This window comes from Pezoporus flaviventris, unplaced genomic scaffold, assembly GCF_033815535.1.
Source record: "Pezoporus flaviventris isolate CSIRO_AGI_PZ_B2104156 unplaced genomic scaffold, CSIRO_AGI_Pfla_v1 ptg000002l, whole genome shotgun sequence".
Taxonomy (NCBI): Eukaryota; Metazoa; Chordata; class Aves; order Psittaciformes; family Psittacidae; genus Pezoporus; species Pezoporus flaviventris.
In genome coordinates this window covers 13,483,286-13,499,817 of record NW_026892550.1, presented here as the reverse complement: position 1 = coordinate 13,499,817, position 16,532 = coordinate 13,483,286, and the positions used below count along the sequence as shown (strand labels likewise).

Sequence of the window (16,532 nt, the reverse complement as noted above, 5' to 3'; positions counted from 1 at the left end):
CAGGAAAGACAGGCCAGCCAGGCGGGGTGGTGGGGTTGCTCTTTATGTGCGGGAGGAACTACAGTGCACCGAGTTCTGTCCAGGGACAGATGATGAGCGAGTTGAGAGTCTGTGGGTGAGAATTAAGGGGCAGGCTGGCAGGGGGGATACTGTTGTAGGTGTCTGTTACAGACCACCAGATCAGGGTGAGGAAGTTGACAAGGCCTTCTACAGGCAGCTGAGAGCGGCCTCACAGTCACAGGCCGTGGTCGTCGTAGGGGATTTTAACTTCCCTGATGTTTGCTGGAAGGACCACTCTGCAACCCAGCCACAGTCCAGGAGGTTCCTCCAGTGTATGGATGATAACTTCCTCCTGCAAATGGTGGATGAGCCGACCAGGAGAGGAGCGCTGCTGGATCTCATCCTCACTAACAAGGAGGATCTGGTCGAAGCAGTAAGGGTTGAGGGCTGCCTTGGTTGCAGCGACCACGAGATGGTGGAGTTCAGGATCTTGTGTGGCAGGACTAGTAGAATACCAAGTAGAATTGCAACCCTGGACTTTAGCAGGGCAAACTTTGGCCTTTTCAAGCAATTGCTAGGGGAAATCCCATGGGCAGGGCTGCTTGAAGGTAAAGGGGCCCAAGATAGTTGGTTGACATTCAAGGACTGCTTTTTCCGTGCTCAAGATCGGAGCATCCCGACACGTAGGAAGTCAAGGAAGAGGGCCAAGAGACCTGCGTGGCTAAATAGGGAATTGCTGGGTATGCTCAAGTGGAAGAGGAGAGTTTACAGGTCATGGAAGGAGGGGCTGGCCACTTGGGAGGAATATAAGGCTGCTGCTAGAGGATGTAGGAAGGCAGCTAGGAGGACTAAGGCATCCTTAGAATTAAACCTGGTGAGAAGGGTCAAGGACAGCAAAAAGAGCTTTTTTAAATACATGGCAGACAAAACTAACACCAGAGGCAATGTAGGCCCACTGATGAACGGGATGGGTGCCCTGGTGACAGAAGATAAAGAGATGGCAGAGTTACTGAATGCCTTCTTTGTCTCTGTCTACTCTGCTGCGGGCAGTCCTGAAGAGCCCTGTACCCCTGAGACCTTAGATGAAGTCAGGTCGACGGAGCGGTTTGCCTTAGTCGATGAGGAATGGGTTAGAGACCAGTTGAGCAATCTGGACATCCATAAATCCATGGGTCCAGATGGGATGCACCCGCGGGTGCTGAGGGAACTGGCGGAAGTCATTGCTAGACCACTCTCCATCATCTTTACCAAGTCTTGGGAAACGGGAGAGGTGCCTGAGGACTGGAGGAAAGCAAATGTCACTCCAGTCTTCAAAAAGGGCAAGAAGGAGGACCCGGGTAACTACAGACCGGTCAGCCTCACCTCCATCCCTGGGAAAGTGATGGAACACCTTATCCTTGGTACCATCTTAAGGCATATCAAGGATAAGAAGGTTATGAGGGGCAGTCAACATGGCTTCACCAGGGGGAAATCATGTTTGACCAATCTCTTAGCCTTTTATGAGGAAATAACACGGTGGATGGATGATGGCAGAGCGGTGGATGTGGTCTACCTTGACCTCAGCAAAGCATTTGACACAGTCTCCCACAGCATCCTCGCGGCTAAAATGAGGAAGTGTGGACTGGATGATCAGGTAGTGAGGTGGACTGCGAACTGGCTGAAGGAGAGAAGCCAGAGAGTTGTAGTCTATGGGGCTGAGTCTAGTTGGAGGCCTGTAGCTAGTGGAGTGCCTCAAAGGTCAGTACTGGGACCGGTATTATTTAATATATTCATCAACGATTTAGATGAGGGAATTGAGTGTACTATCAGCAAGTTTGCTGATGACACTAAGCTGGGAGGAGTGGCTGATACGCCAGAAGGCTGTGCTGCCATCCAGCGAGACCTGGATAGGCTGGAGAGTTGGGCAGGGAGTAACTTGATGAAATATAACAAGGGAAAGTGTAGAGTCCTGCATCTGGGCAGGAACAACCCCAGGTTCTAGTATAGGTTGGGGAACGACCTGTTAGAGAGCAGTGTAGGGGAGAGGGACCTGGGGGTACTAGTGGACGACAGGATGACCATGAGCCAACACTGTGCCCTTGTGGCTAAGAAGGCCAATGGCATCCTGGGGTGTATTAGAAGGGCGGTGGTTAGTAGGTCGAGAGAGGTCCTCCTTCCCCTCTACTCTGCCCTGGTGAGACCGCATCTGGAGTATTGTGTCCAGTTCTGGGCCCCTCAGTTCAAGAAGGACAGGGAGCTGCTGGAGAGAGTCCAGCGCAGGGCAACAAAGATGATTAAGGGAGTGGAACATCTCCCTTATGAGGAAAGACTGAGGGAGCTGGGTCTCTATAGTTTGGAGAAGAGGAGACTGAGGGGTGACCTTAATGGTGTCTATAAATATATAAAGGGGGAGTGTCACGAGGACGGAGCCAGGCTCTACTCAGTGGCAAACAATGATAGGACAAGGGGTAATGGGTACAAACTGGAACACAAGAGGTTCCACTTAAACTTGAGAAGAAACTTCTTCTCAGTGAGGGTGACGGAACACTGGAACAGGCTGCCCAGGGAGGCTGTGGAGTCTCCTTCCCTGGAGACATTCAAAACCCGCCTGGACACATTCCTGTGTAACATTATCTAGGTGTCCCTGCTCCGGCAGGGCGATTGGACTAGATGATCTTTCGAGGTCCCTTCCAATCTCTAACATACTGTGATACTGTGATACTGTGAATTAGGTCAGATGCTGACGATCACATTTCTGTGCTTCATTCTACCAGCAAAACAGAGATGAATTTCTGCCCCTTGTGACTCAAACTTCCACTCTTGATTATGAATTTATCTAGTAAATCAGCACTGCCTATCTCATGTTGTGTTCAGGCTGATGGTGGCATTTGGATACCTCTGAAGTCTGACTTCATCATAGAGATTTCCCAAATTCCACTAAGCATTAGACCATTACCAACAGCTTCAGTGAATTATCTAAAACAGTGGAAGAAACTGGTCTCCCTGCTCTATTATTCCTACAGTTCCGTTCAATAGTGGCTAGTACCACAACAAAGAGTTTTGATTTGAAAATGCATGCTTTTAAATTTAATCTTCAAGCTTGAGTGCTGAAACTAATTCTTCAGTATCTTAGCCTTTTTAAGCGATTTAGTTTTTAGAGGGCTGCTGCTCTGTACTTTATGAAATTTAAGCCCCTCACACATGCTTTTCACTCCCTACCAAATATAGCTACTCTATTCTTATTCCAGATATGTCATTTAAGAGACTGGAATTATGTGAGATGAACCTGGGACTGAAAGGAAAAATACTGGAAAATTATTTCAGTATCTGTACCTTGTGAGTGTAAACACTGCTGGTCAATGTTGTGTAAAGCTCTTAACAGTTGTGTTGATAAAACAGTTTATAAAAAGCAGCTCTAAAATTGATCAGTTTGGCAACACAGACAGAATTGCTTTCAAATAAAAAGAGCACTACATTACTCTGTATTACTATCATAACACCTATGGCTACCACAGAACTAGATATAAACACTTTAAAATATTGTGCTTATTCATAGATGAATCACTGTAAATAAACAAACACATGTATGTAGATAATCAGAAAGGCCAAATTGTTTGATATCGGAGTCCTTTCTGTTCACCTTTTGCAGTGCCTGTCTTGGTGAAATTCTTGTATAACTCCTTAAATCTCAGGCTTTTACAGTCTTGGATGAATTCAACTCCATCTTGTGAAGCTGTTTCAGATAGATAGCATGCAGGAAATAGAAGATTTGTATCTATGCCCTCTGTCCATTTTTAGGTCACTGTAGTCCAGATGAATTTTTAGTACAGAAGCGAAGTCAACAGTGTCAATAGAAGGAATAAAAAGGCCTTATTTACATTTAATTCACTACTAATTTAGCTGTCTGGTTTTTGTTACATAACTAAAACATATAGAAGAACTTGATAGATTTATATCCCAGAAGTTTGATCTGTATTATGCTACAAAAATATGAACTAATGCATCTCATTAGCCTAAATAGTCTAATTACAGTGGGGATAGAATTCATTTGCCAAACTAACATTCATAGAATTGGGCTGATGCCAACCTCATGAAGTTTAACCATGACAAGTGCAAGGTCCTACACCTGGGTTGGAGCAATCCCAGGCACAGCTACAGGCTGGGCAGAGGAGAGATTCAGAGCAGCCCTGAGGAGAAGGACTTGGGGGTGTTGGTTGATGCGAAAATGAACATGAGCCGGCTTCAGTGTGTGCTCGCAGCCCAGAAAGCCAGCCGTATCCTGGGCTGCATCGAAAGAAGCATGACCAGCAGGTCGAAGGAGGTGATCCTGCCCCTCTACTCTGCTCTCATGAGACCTCACCTGGAGTATTGTGTGCAGTTCTGGTGTCCTCAACATAAAAAGGACATGGAACTGTTGGAACAAGTCCAGAGGAGGGCCACAGGGATGATCAGGGGACTTAAGCACTTCCCGTATGAAGATAGGCTGAGAAAGTTGGGGCTGTTCAGCCTGGAGAAGAGAAGGCTGCGTGGAGACCTCATAGCAGCCTTCCAGTATCTGAAGGAAGCCTATAGGGATGCTGGGGAGGGACTCTTCATTAGGGACTGTAGTGAATAGGACAAGGAGTAAAGGGTTAAAACTTAAACAGGGGAAGTTTAGATAGAATATAAGGAAGAAGTTCTTTCCTGTAAGAGTGGTGAGGCACTGGAATAGGTTGCCCAAGGAAGTTGTGAATGCTCCATCCCTGGCAGTGTTCAAGACCAGGTTGGACGAATCCTTGGGTGGTACGGTTTAGTGTGAGGTGTCCCTGCCCATGTCAGGGGGGTTGGAACTTGATGATCTAAAGGTCCTTTCCAACCCTAACTATTCTGTGAGTATATGAATCTAACTATGTTCAGTAGTAACTGGATCAGCTCCTGTGCAGTAATGGGGCCTGTAAAAACAAGCTGTGTTATTTTCAGAGCAGTTACTATGTTTTGCAGTTATATGAAACTGTTTTAAGCTTAACATGCACATTTACCAGGTTTAACTCTGAACTCTTCAGTCTGCTTTGGGCTTCTAATAGCTTTTTCTTTCCAAAGCAATAGCATGTTTGTGCAACATCTTCTGTGAGGAGACTTTGGTAATAGATGAAGCATGCTTGGGCTAATAATTTGTATTATAGTAATGAGAATTATTTTGCATTTTCAAGAATAATAGTAAGCATCAAAGGGTTTAAATCAATTGTTTGAAACAATGCTTATTGTCATCAGAGGCTCACTCAAGTCCTTTAAAACTTGATTTCTGAGATTTATGGCTATTACTGAAAGTGAGAGGAAAATACCCCAACACATTGTCTGAACACTTCTTAGAAGATTTTGCAGTTTATAATTGTCCAGTCTGTCTCTAGTGAAAAGAAACAAGCAACACAAAGAAACAACAGCAAAACACTAAACTGGAGCAGTTTAACAACTTGGAATTTAACAATTTGATACATACAGTAACAGAATTAATGGCTTCCATTTACCAGATACTTTAATTTCCTATTATTTTTCTCACTCTCAATAGGTGATATATGCCCTGAACACTAAGAATGATGAACATGAAGCTAGTATACAGGCTCTGAGAGAGGCTCATGAAGAAGAAATTCAGCACATTCTTGCTGAGACAAGGGAAACAATTCTCCAGTGTAAAAGCAAAGTTGAAGAAGAGCAGTTGCTAAGAAAGCATATTCAGGCCCTTGAAATTGCAGTAGAACAGCACAAGAGACTAAAGGAAGAAGCCTTGGCAGAGTTAATGTTGTGCAAGAAGCAGGTGGAAGAGAGGGAGCCAAGAACGCAAATTAAACAAGTGCAAACAGTCCTTTCTGTGGACACAGACTTTGAAAACAAGCTTCTACATTTAAGTCAGGAATCTGATGGGCTGGTAAATGAATGCAAAGCATCCAGAAGACAAAATATAGATGAAAAAGTGATTTTAGATGAGAAATACAGTGTGGAAGGACAACCTTTAATAAATGAGATGAAAAACCTGAAGAGTGAAAACCAGAGAGCAAGTGAAGAATATACTCAGAAAACAAGCAAACTGCAAGCCTCTTGTGAGAAAGAAAAAGAGACTTTGAAAAAGGCTACTCAACAATCTATGATAGAAACAAAGAATTGCCAACAAAGAGAAATGGAGCAAAGGAAGAGCTCAGAGGCTGAGAAAGGTTTTTTGCTGCAGCAGGTAAAGAAGCTGGAGGCAGACCTAGAGGAGAAAAACCAGAAGATAAATGAGATGAAGAAGCATTCCCAGAAGCTGAAGGAGAGAATACAGGTAGGGTATAAGACTATGGTCTTTATCTCTTTCTATAAAAGTGCAAATTATCAGTTTTTAAAAATTTGACAGAGGAGGAGGTCTTTTAAATATATTGAGTCAAATGCATTGTAAGCACTAAAGCAATTTTAGAGGCTTAGGAGGAAGATAGTGCTGAGAGTTTTAAAAAAAGAGTTGGGATTATTAGTAACTCATAAGAACTCTTTGAACACTAGACTTAGTGTTCCTTCATGTGTTGACTGAACAGAGCTTTACCTTTCCTGCCCAGAAATGTGAAGAGAGCACCAGGCAGGCACTCATGCTAGCAATGGGTATTTACAGAGTACATTCTTCTTTTCCCTTGTGGCTGCCAGCAGCTTAGTACGTGGACATGAACAAGTTTGGGTAAGAAACCTGAGCTGACAGGTTAGGAATCAAGTGTGTTGTATTTTATGACTCTTGCAATAGTGGCTTGTTCCAGGTGATGTTTAATGAAGTGTCCTTTAAACCTGTGGAGTTCTATGCACAGAGCCATGAGACTTTCACCATTAGTTCTAATCTTGCACTTGCCTGTCTACTCTCACTGATGTATACCTCAGACATTTGCAGCACAGCTCTGCAGCCCCTTTCTGCTTAATTGCATTGATGACACATCATGGGCAGTCTGCCAACCAGCTGGATTTGGTACATAAGGTCAGGATGTGGGAGAGACACTGATGAACTGCACTGAAGCTGAAGCACCCAGCCATGCTCTGTGCTCAACAGTTCCACTTCCTTCTCATACTACTGGTCCTCCCCATCACATAAACTCACCTAGCAGACCCATCCCCAGCCCTATGACAGCAATCATGCATATTAGATAAGAAAACACCTTGAAGGTCTAGACTTGGAGTATTTCAGAATAACTGTTTCTTGATGGGAAAGATTTATTTCCTTTAGAGACAGATAACCCCAGAACCTTGTATGAAGTGTGGTCACCCCAGTCAGCTGTGTTCTTCCAAGACAACTCTGATTCTTTTCACTATCTGCCTTCACATCTTGACTGTCGGTATCATTTTGCTGATGGTGCAGAGTTTTGTGCCATCTTTGAGGATGTTCTTTGAGGAAGTTCAGCCTTCAGTTCAGTCACTGCCCTTTTATTTCACAAGATCAGAGGGTGAATTGAATACACCTTCCTCAATATTATTTAGACTATTCTCTTAATGTGTAGTTCTGCAGCAGAACAACCTCTAACTTCTGCAGGAAAGTGCAGAGGTTATAATGAATGGCAGAGATGCAGTTTGTTCTAAATTGAGTCAGGGAAATTATATCTGTTTCAACACGGAAAAGTGTCTGGGCTCTGTAGAAGTTAGAAGTGACAGATGGAAAGAGGGAAAGTAAAATCCTCATTTCTTGGGGGTACTTGAAGTAACATTCAGCAGAAATGGAGACATGAAAAATTATGCACATGATTTATTCTTCCTATTTACCATGTAAGAAATGCAGTCTTTTAGGAATACATTATGTAAAACATAGTGTTGTGGTTTAAAACCAGCCAGGCAGCTCATTCACTCACTCCCCCCCCTTCTTTCCCTCCCCCTACTCCAGGAGGGATGGAGAGGAGAACCGAAAAGAATGCAACTCCCACAGGATGAGATAAGAACAGTCCAGTAACTAAGGTATAACACAAATCACTACTGCTACCACCAATAATAATGATGATGAAGGAAATAACAAGGGAAGAGAATACAACACCTCACCACCCGCTGACCGAGCAAGCACCAAGCACTGACCTTGTCCAACCCTGCAGTGCTAGCCCTTCCGGGTAACTCTCAGTTACATCCTGGGCATGACGTGCTGTGGTATGGAATACCTCTTTGGTCAGTTTGGGTCAGGTGTCCTGTCTCTGCTTCCTCCTGGCTTCCCCTCCTCCCCGGCAGGGCATGAGGCTCAGAAAGTCCTTGGTCAGACTAAAACATCAGAGTTATCAGCTCTGTTCCCAGGCTGAAAGTCAAAACACAGCGCTGCACCAGCTACTAAGAAGGAGAAAAATGACTGCTACTTCTAAACCCAGGACACATAGGAACTGAAAATAAGAAGGTGGTGTCATTAGCAATTTAATTTCTAACTTCAGTATCATCTGGATAAAACTGAAATACTTTCTGAGGGACATGCTCACCTTGCACATTTCAGATCCCCTAAGTCTTTGGAATGAGTCTGATTTACATACTACCAGAGCATATTGCCTTGAATGTATAAAGAAAAGTTTCTCCTTTCTGAATTGACTGTTTCTGATGCCACCATTAAACAGATTAATAGATTTTTCACACTCCTGTGAACAAGGGGCAGACTGGCAAACAGAAACATTTCTTTGATCACTAGTACATCTGATCATTAGTAAAGACTAGCAAGAAAAGCTATTATAAGGCTTAAAAGACAAAAGGACTCATGTTTAAGCAAGGTGAATTTTCTGTTTTCTTCTCAGTGTATGCCAAGAGATTTGAGGCCTTTAGATGAAAGGCATCACATTCGTGCATTTTGTTATTATTATTACTGTGGAAGAGCGAATACAAAGGATAACAAGTCATTAAGTCTGATCTGTCTAGTTTTGGAATTTTGGCATATGCTGGAGGTACAAGAAACGAGTTTCAGTTTTCAACTATAAAGAGTGCTAAACACAAGTTTGTTTTAATACATAAGGTTTTACTCAATGTTCATACAGGAACAAATGGCAATTTTGTCTGAGTGGATATTGCATTATTATATTGGGCATGTAGAAACTGGGACTAGAACATGCAGAAATAAAACATTAAATATGGTTCAATTTTTTGGCTTTATTTATGGACAGATAATTCCCAGCCAAGTCTGTAGGATCTGATATTCCTGGTTTTAGGCACCTGCATTATGTTACAAACTATTGTACTTCAGCAACTGGAAAAGAAGCTTACCAACTAATATTCATTAACTTTTGGCATGAGTTGTCATGAAATTAATGGAAGTATATCCCGTTCCAAGTTTAGGCTAATCACTTGAAAGATGTCTGACGTAATTCTTGATGAGTGTTCACTTTACAATGATGCCTACTACATCTGAGGGAATGGCTTCACATTACAAACATTCTGGCAGCAGAGACAGCTTAAGGGTATGGAAGACAAAAAATGCATTTGAACCAGCTCTGTAGGTGAAAAATTTATATTGTGGAACTACACTGAGAGAGAAAATGACCATTTAGTTCAGAGGACAAAAAAAAGAAACATATTTAATAAAAATAGAAGTAATGTCATGGATATTTTAGGATTTGGAAGTGTAGCTTAAGTAAACACAACAAGAAATTCTGGAATCAGAAGGCAGAGTGGAACAACTGCAGGAAGATCTAAGTGTAGTCAAAGAAAGAGATCTACTTCAAGAGAAGGAAATCCTGCAAAAAGCAGGTAAGATTGTTGTCAGTGTCATACTGAAGTATTTGTCAGTAGTCACTCACATTGGAAAGTCTGCAAGTTATTTGTGCTATTTGAAATGTAAATGTTGATACCACAGGAGATATGGAAACAATGTTGAAATCCCAAAGCGAAGCTGTTAATAAAGTGAACTGAAACATCAAATAACAGCAAATGGCTTGTGCAGAGGCCAGAACAGGAGCTGCTCTGAAGATGTGCAAGAGCTTAAACAGGTGGTTTGCTCTCAACTATTCAAAGGCATGGCATACCAAAAGTACTGAAATCAGTATCATCTTTCTGTAATGGCTTTTGGGTTATTCTACAGCATTCAGTCCTCTAAGATTCCCAGATCTCTGACCTCATCCAGTGGAACACTGGCTTGTGTTTATAACCTGAACTAAATGAGTTGCTGCAGTGATAGTGAAGAAACTACTGACATCCTTGAGCTAGACCAGGGCAGAGTGTTCAACTGCTTCTGTACCCAGCAGAATTTCTCTGTTGAGGTCAAGCTGGAATGCTGATTTGGTTTCTTTAACTACAGAAAACAGTTCTTCTGACAAGCTATGCAGGAATAATGCAGGAATAAACTCACTACAATGAGGAACGTATGTGTCCTGAGAGTTCCCTTTGTATAATGTCTCCCCTTAAACAACTGTCCAGCCCCAAATCTTTTCTGAATTTTTTAGTTCTCCTATAATACTGTTATGTTAACATTCTGGAAAATTGGACCTGACATCAGAGACATACGAAAAAACAAATTGCCCTTTGTACTTTTTCACAGAACTGAGGTTGTCCTTGAGGAAGCCTGCGTGGTTGGAAGTGAGTTACACACCCAACTCAAACCAGAGCAGCAAAAGTAAAACCCATTCCTAGTCTGCAGAAGAGGCATACAGGCCTGAATCACTACAGTTCTACATTGCTAACTAAAATAAAGCCAGTATTTTTCAGCGGACTACGTCTACCTAAATAGCATATTCACTACAAAATAGACTAGTGTGACCACAGAATTCTACCCTAGTTTTGTCATGTTATATAGTTAGTGTGTTTTATAGACTATGGAAACTGTAACCATTTAAAAAGAGGATATGAATAAAAGGCACAGAGAACTTGCCTTGTAAAGGGAAGCATCAGTTCCATAAGGAAAAGATTTGTCTGAAGGAATAGCTGTCAAAAGGGCTGGAAGACCTTGTAATGAAGCATGCAAAGGAAATAAAGCCAGTCTAAAACTTCATGGAAGCTGAAAGAAAAAAATGCAGAAGGTAGGAATGTTCTTCTATTTATAGATGCTCTAATTCATCTGCTTTTAATCTTATTGGTCACAGTGCCATCGTTTGAATTATCCTCACTGGAGGCACTTTGAATTAACATAAAATGCAAGGATTTTCTTGCTACAGTCTTACTGGGGTGGGGTGGGGGGTGGGGAGGAAAAAGAAAGTCAAACTGGTGTATTTCCATGAAAAACTCCACAGGCAGGAAGGTGAATTTATCCTTGATGTGATGAGCTGCCTTCTTAGCAACACTTATCCTTGCATGCTTTGCATGTGACCTTTAGAGTGACTAATGTAAGGTCCTTCCTAAAGAAAACCTTATTGAAGGTGTATTCCAGTTTCTGACTTGAATTTCCATGGATTGCTGCTTTGAAATACTCATCTATATTGATTAATCAAAACTTTGCACTGTGGCAGAGGATCTAATTCTGCCAAGTGTTGGTAAATGATTGAGAGTACAGGTGTTACCAGTGAAATGATGAGGAGTTACAAATACCCACATCTGTATGTCCTCATTTAACTTGAGTCAGAAGGAAGATTCATGTTCTCATGGACTCAGACACGTTACCTGAGCAATTCCTTTTCTCAATGAATTATAAGTGGCTGAGCTGTAAATTTTGTTGTCAGTATGCATTAGCAGTGACTGGCTTAAGAGATTCTTCGAAGGGTTTCTCTTTCATGAAAACTGCTGTCTGTGGCTGAATTCTTTGGCTTCAGGAAATTTGCCATCTGTAATGACACTGTACAGTAGGAAACTAAATATGAGCTGAAATCTGTTCAAATGAAGGAAAACCTTGAAATACGTGGTTAGTTTTCAGCACATGCTTAATGCTTATTGAAGCTTATAACTTGGTGCATGCCCAAGTGGTTTGCCAAATGTGGGCATAAACTATGGAGGAATTGAATTTCTGTCTCCTCATTTACTTTTGTGTTTGTCAGATATCTTCTAAAAATAAGATATTGTAGAATTGGACAATCAGGTCAAGTGTTCTTTAGACCCTTGTTGGTGCCAAGAATGTACTGGTACCTATTTTTCCCAGTTTTAGTGCTGCTTTCCGAGATTCACATTTACTTGAAAGTAATTCAGTCGCTTGCTGACAAGTTGGGAAGCCATAAAAAGCATGCAGCTCCTATCACTAAATGTTGGGCTTCATAGTACCTTCTAGATTTTGAAGACTAGGAATTAAGTGCTTGTCAGAAGAATTAATTTCTGCCTATGAACTTGCTGAAGTGTATACATTTGTGTAATCTCATTTCTCAAACCTGTGTGAGTAAATTACCTGCTAGTGAAAGTGCTCATGTTTCATCAGTACTTGAAAATGCAGTGCTTCAGGGTACACATTTGCACTGTGAAGTGTAAGCTTTATGAAAAGGACTTTGAGCATTCACTTATGTGAATCAGTTTATACAGGTATATTTAAAATGATGCCAGCTGTAGGTCTTCATGCGAGTCAGATCAAATTTAAACATCAAATACTTTATTAAAAAAAGACATACTAGTAGGCACTTATTGCTTATAACCATCTCAGAGATTCATATTAAAATCAAGAATCAAGTAAAAATTCTAAGTTTTGCTTGAGTTAGGAAAAGTTAGCATTGCAATATTTATCATTAATAATGCTGTTTATGTCCCCTGATGGAATTAAGGCTTGTAACAACTGTCTGAGAATTATTACATCTATTTTCCAGATAGAAAAGCTAAGATATAGAGAAGCCAGTAAATTGGCAAAGTTGCAGTGGGAATGCTGCAAACACCAGATCTCCAGGTTTTAATCAGAGAACTTATTATTTGAGGATAATATTATATCCTCTTCTTTTCATACACACAAAACTGTATTTTTTCTTTTCAATATTAATGTGTCTCTGTTAATCTTTTGAATTGCTACCTAACTGCTATCCAGGTTTTAACTGTGAAATGCTAGTATGTTCTCCTTTATTTAATTATGAGTTGCAAGGAATACGTCAGTGTTGCCTGTGCTTCTGTTTCCTAATATAATGTCATCCTCTCAACAATTCTCAGTTTCTTAGGTTTTAGGTACCTTTTCTGTTATCTTGAATTCTTAAGTAATTTTGCTGTAAAAATGGAGGTGGGGCAGGAGTAGGACTGTGAGAAGGGACTGTAGAGGATAAGGGAGGTGTTTAATTGCTGTTTTTTTCCTATCTTTCCCACATTTATGGTGTCTGAAACTATGGTAGAATATGTTTTGAGTGAGCAAATTGGCACAAATAGGCAGAACAAGCACACTTACACACTTGTAGTATATATCACTTCAGGACATTTCTACAAGTTGCACACTCAGTCTTTCTTTAGTAAACAATTACATTTGCTACAAACACTTTCTACAGGCTCTTTCTTGGTCACCGTCTTGCATACGTATCACTGATATTCCAAAAACTATTTCAAAAAATAAGGTGATTGTGTCGTCTTCTATTTTTTTATTTATTTTTACTTCCTCTCTGGGATTTTCTTAACACCTGCTGTAAATTAATGCTCCACTAAGTTATCCAGTAATGCTCCACTAAGATACCCATTAATGCTCCACTGTAAGATAATGCTTTTCCACTAATTGCCCATTAGTCATCTACTTTTATGTATGATCAACATATATTTATTACTTTCAGACCTTGTGAGTGGTTCTTGCATACTAAATTCTTTTTGAACACTAACACCACTGAAGGCAAAACAGTCTGATTCTTCATGCTGAACAATTTTCTGCCTCAGGGAAGCTTCCAGTAGAAGATTAGGATTATATGAGCTGTATTGGCTAACACTAGTACTAGAAAGAACCAGAAATCAGGCCAAACTATTAATACTTCTTTGACTAAATAATACATAAGGGATGTTAAAAAGTGTAGCATGTATAATTGTATAAACAGTAACACATATTACTGTGTAAACTGCTTTATCATGTTCTGTCCCAGATATTGCATGCTCTTTTTTCTTTTTTTTTTCCCTTTTTTCTCACTTTAGGAGCTGCAGAAACAGCTAGAGGAACTTAAAAGAAAATCTGAGTGTGAACTAAACCAACTAGAGAAAGAGAAAGAAGTCCTAGCTGGGAAACTTCAAAACTCTTCACTTGAGGTAAACTGGACATAAATATAACCCAGTAATAAAAAGACTCTTCATTTGTCCTCTCATCTGAGAGATTTTTGGTTAGATTTCAATCATATTTGCTGTGACTGTCATTCAAGAAAATATGCAGGCACTCTGGATAGCAGTAACAAGAATTACTGCTCCTGAACATCTATGAAGATATCAACAAGCCTACTTATTTTGATAAATTACATATATAGAATCATAGAATCATAGAATAGTTAGGGTTGGAAAGGACCTTTAGATCATCAAGTTCCAACCCCCCTGATATGGGCAGGGACAACTCACACTAAACCATACCACCCAAGGATTCATCCAACCTGGTCTTGAACACTGCCAGGGATGGAGGATTCACAGCCTCCCTGGGCAACCCATTCCATGCCTCACCACACTAACAGGAAAGAATTTCCTCCTTATATCCAATATAAACTTCCCCCGTTTAAGTTTTAACCCGTTACTCCTTGTCCTATCACTACAGTCCCTAATGAAGAGTCCCTCCCCAGCATCCCTATAGGCCTCCTTCAGATACTGGAAGGCTGCTATGAGGTCTCCACGCAGCCTTCTCTTCTCCAGGCTGAACAGCCCCAACTTTCTCAGCCTATCTTCATACGGGAGGTGCTTAAGTCCCCTGATCATCCCTGTGGCCCTCCTCTGGACTTGTTCCAACAGTTCCATGTCCTTTTTATGTTGAGGACACCAGAACTGCACACAATACTCCAGGTGAGGTCTCATGAGAGCAGAGTAGAGGGGCAGGATCACCTCCTTCGACCTGCTGGTCACGCTCCTTTTGATGCAGCCCAGGATATGGTTGGCTTCCTGGGCTGCGAGCGCACACTGCTGGCTCATGTTCATTTTCGCATCAACCAACACCCCCAAGTCCTTCTCCTCAGGGCTGCTCTGAATCTCTCCTCTGCCCAGCCTGTAGCTGTGCCTGGGATTGCTCCAACCCAGGTGTAGGACCTTGCACTTGTCATGGTTAAACTTCATGAGGTTGGCATCAGCCCACCTCACAAGCGTGTCAAGGTCCCTCTGGATGGCATTCCTTCCCTCCAGCATATCAACCGAACCACACAGCTTGGTGTCATCGGCAAACTTGCTGAGGGCGCACTCAATCCCACTGTCCGTGTCAGTGACAAAGATGTTAAACAAGACCGGTCCCAACACCGATCCCTGAGGGACGCCACTCGCTATTGGTCTCCAGCTGGACATTGAGCCATGGACCGTAACTCTTTGTGTGCGGCCATCCAGCCAGTTCTTTATCCACAGAGTGGTCCATCCATCAAACTGATGTCTCTCCAATTTAGAGACAAGGATGTCATGTGGGACAGTGTCGAACGCTTTACACAAGTCCAGGTAGATGACATCAACTGCTCTACCCCTGTCCATCAGTTCTGTAGCCCCATTATAGAAGGCCACCAAATTGGTCAGGCAGGATTTCCCCTTAGTGAAGCCATGCTGGCTGTCACCAAGCACCTTGTTGTTTTTCATGTGCCTTAGCATGCCTTCCAGGAGAATCTGCTCCAAGATTTTGCCAGGCACAGAGGTGAGACTGACTGGTCTGTAATTCCCTGGGTCATCCATTTTCCCCTTCTTGAAAATGGGGGTTATATTTCCCTTTTTCTCGTTGTCAGGAGCTTCACCTGACTGCCGTGATTTTTCAAATCTGATGGACAGTGGCTGCTCCTTCAGGACCCAGGATGGATTTCATCAGTTCCCATGGACTTGTGCACGTTCAGATTTTTAAGATGGTCTCTAACCAGATCCTCTCCTACAGTGGGCACAAGGTCTTCATTCTCACAGTCTCTGTGTCTGCCTTCCAAGACTTGGGCGGTGCGGTCAAAGCCTTTGCCAGTGAAGACCGAGGCAAAGAAGTCATTCAGAACCTCAGCCTTCTCCAAATCCTGTGTAGCCAGTTCTCCCGATAGCTTCCTGAGGGGGCCTACGTTGTCCCTAGTCTGTTTTTTATTCACTACATACCTGTAGAATTCCTTCCTGCTATCCTTAACATCCCTAGCCAAGTTTAATTCTAACTGGGCCTTGGCTTTCCTAACCTGGTCCCTAGCTTCCCGGACAACATCCCTGTATTCTTCCCAGGCTGCCTGTCATTGCTTCCAGCTTTTATAAGGCTCTTTTTTCCTTTGAATTTTCCTCAGGAGCTCCTTAGCCATCCAAGGAGGTCCCCTGGCCCTCCTGCTGCACTTCCTTCTAGTTGGGATGCAACACCCCTGAGCTTGTAGCAGATGATCCTTGAATATCGCCCAACAGTCTTGGGCCCCTCTGCCCTCTAGGGCTGTATCCCATGGAACCTTACTAAGCAGGTTCCTGAAGAGGCCAAAGTCTGCTCGTTTGAAGTCCAGGGCAGTGAGCTTGCTGCACCTCTTCTCACTGTCCTGAGGATCTCAGATTCGAGCATCTCATGATCACTGCATCCAAGGCTGCCCTGGAGCACCACATTTCCAACGAGCCCTTCCCTGTTGGTGAGCACGAGGTCAAGCACGGCACCT

The 16,532-nt window shown here is 42.3% G+C and overlaps 1 protein-coding gene across 7 annotated transcripts in view; it reads left to right on the top strand.

Moving 5' to 3' along the window:
• FAM184B (family with sequence similarity 184 member B) overlaps window positions 1–16,532 on the top strand; it is a 58,510-nt gene that overhangs the window by 17,988 nt on the left and 23,990 nt on the right. For 6 of the 7 annotated variants that reach the window (XR_009746332.1, XR_009746331.1, XM_061469868.1 and 3 more), the window contains exons 2-3: window positions 5,525–6,271; window positions 13,906–14,016. Coding sequence is in view for 5 of the 7 variants with exons in the window: in XM_061469868.1 (XP_061325852.1) it covers window positions 5,525–6,271; window positions 13,906–14,016 (858 nt within the window). In the remaining 2 variants the exon portion in view is untranslated. The remainder of the gene's footprint in view (window positions 1–5,524; window positions 6,272–13,905; window positions 14,017–16,532) is intronic. The other variant, XM_061469878.1, reaches the window with a different exon arrangement.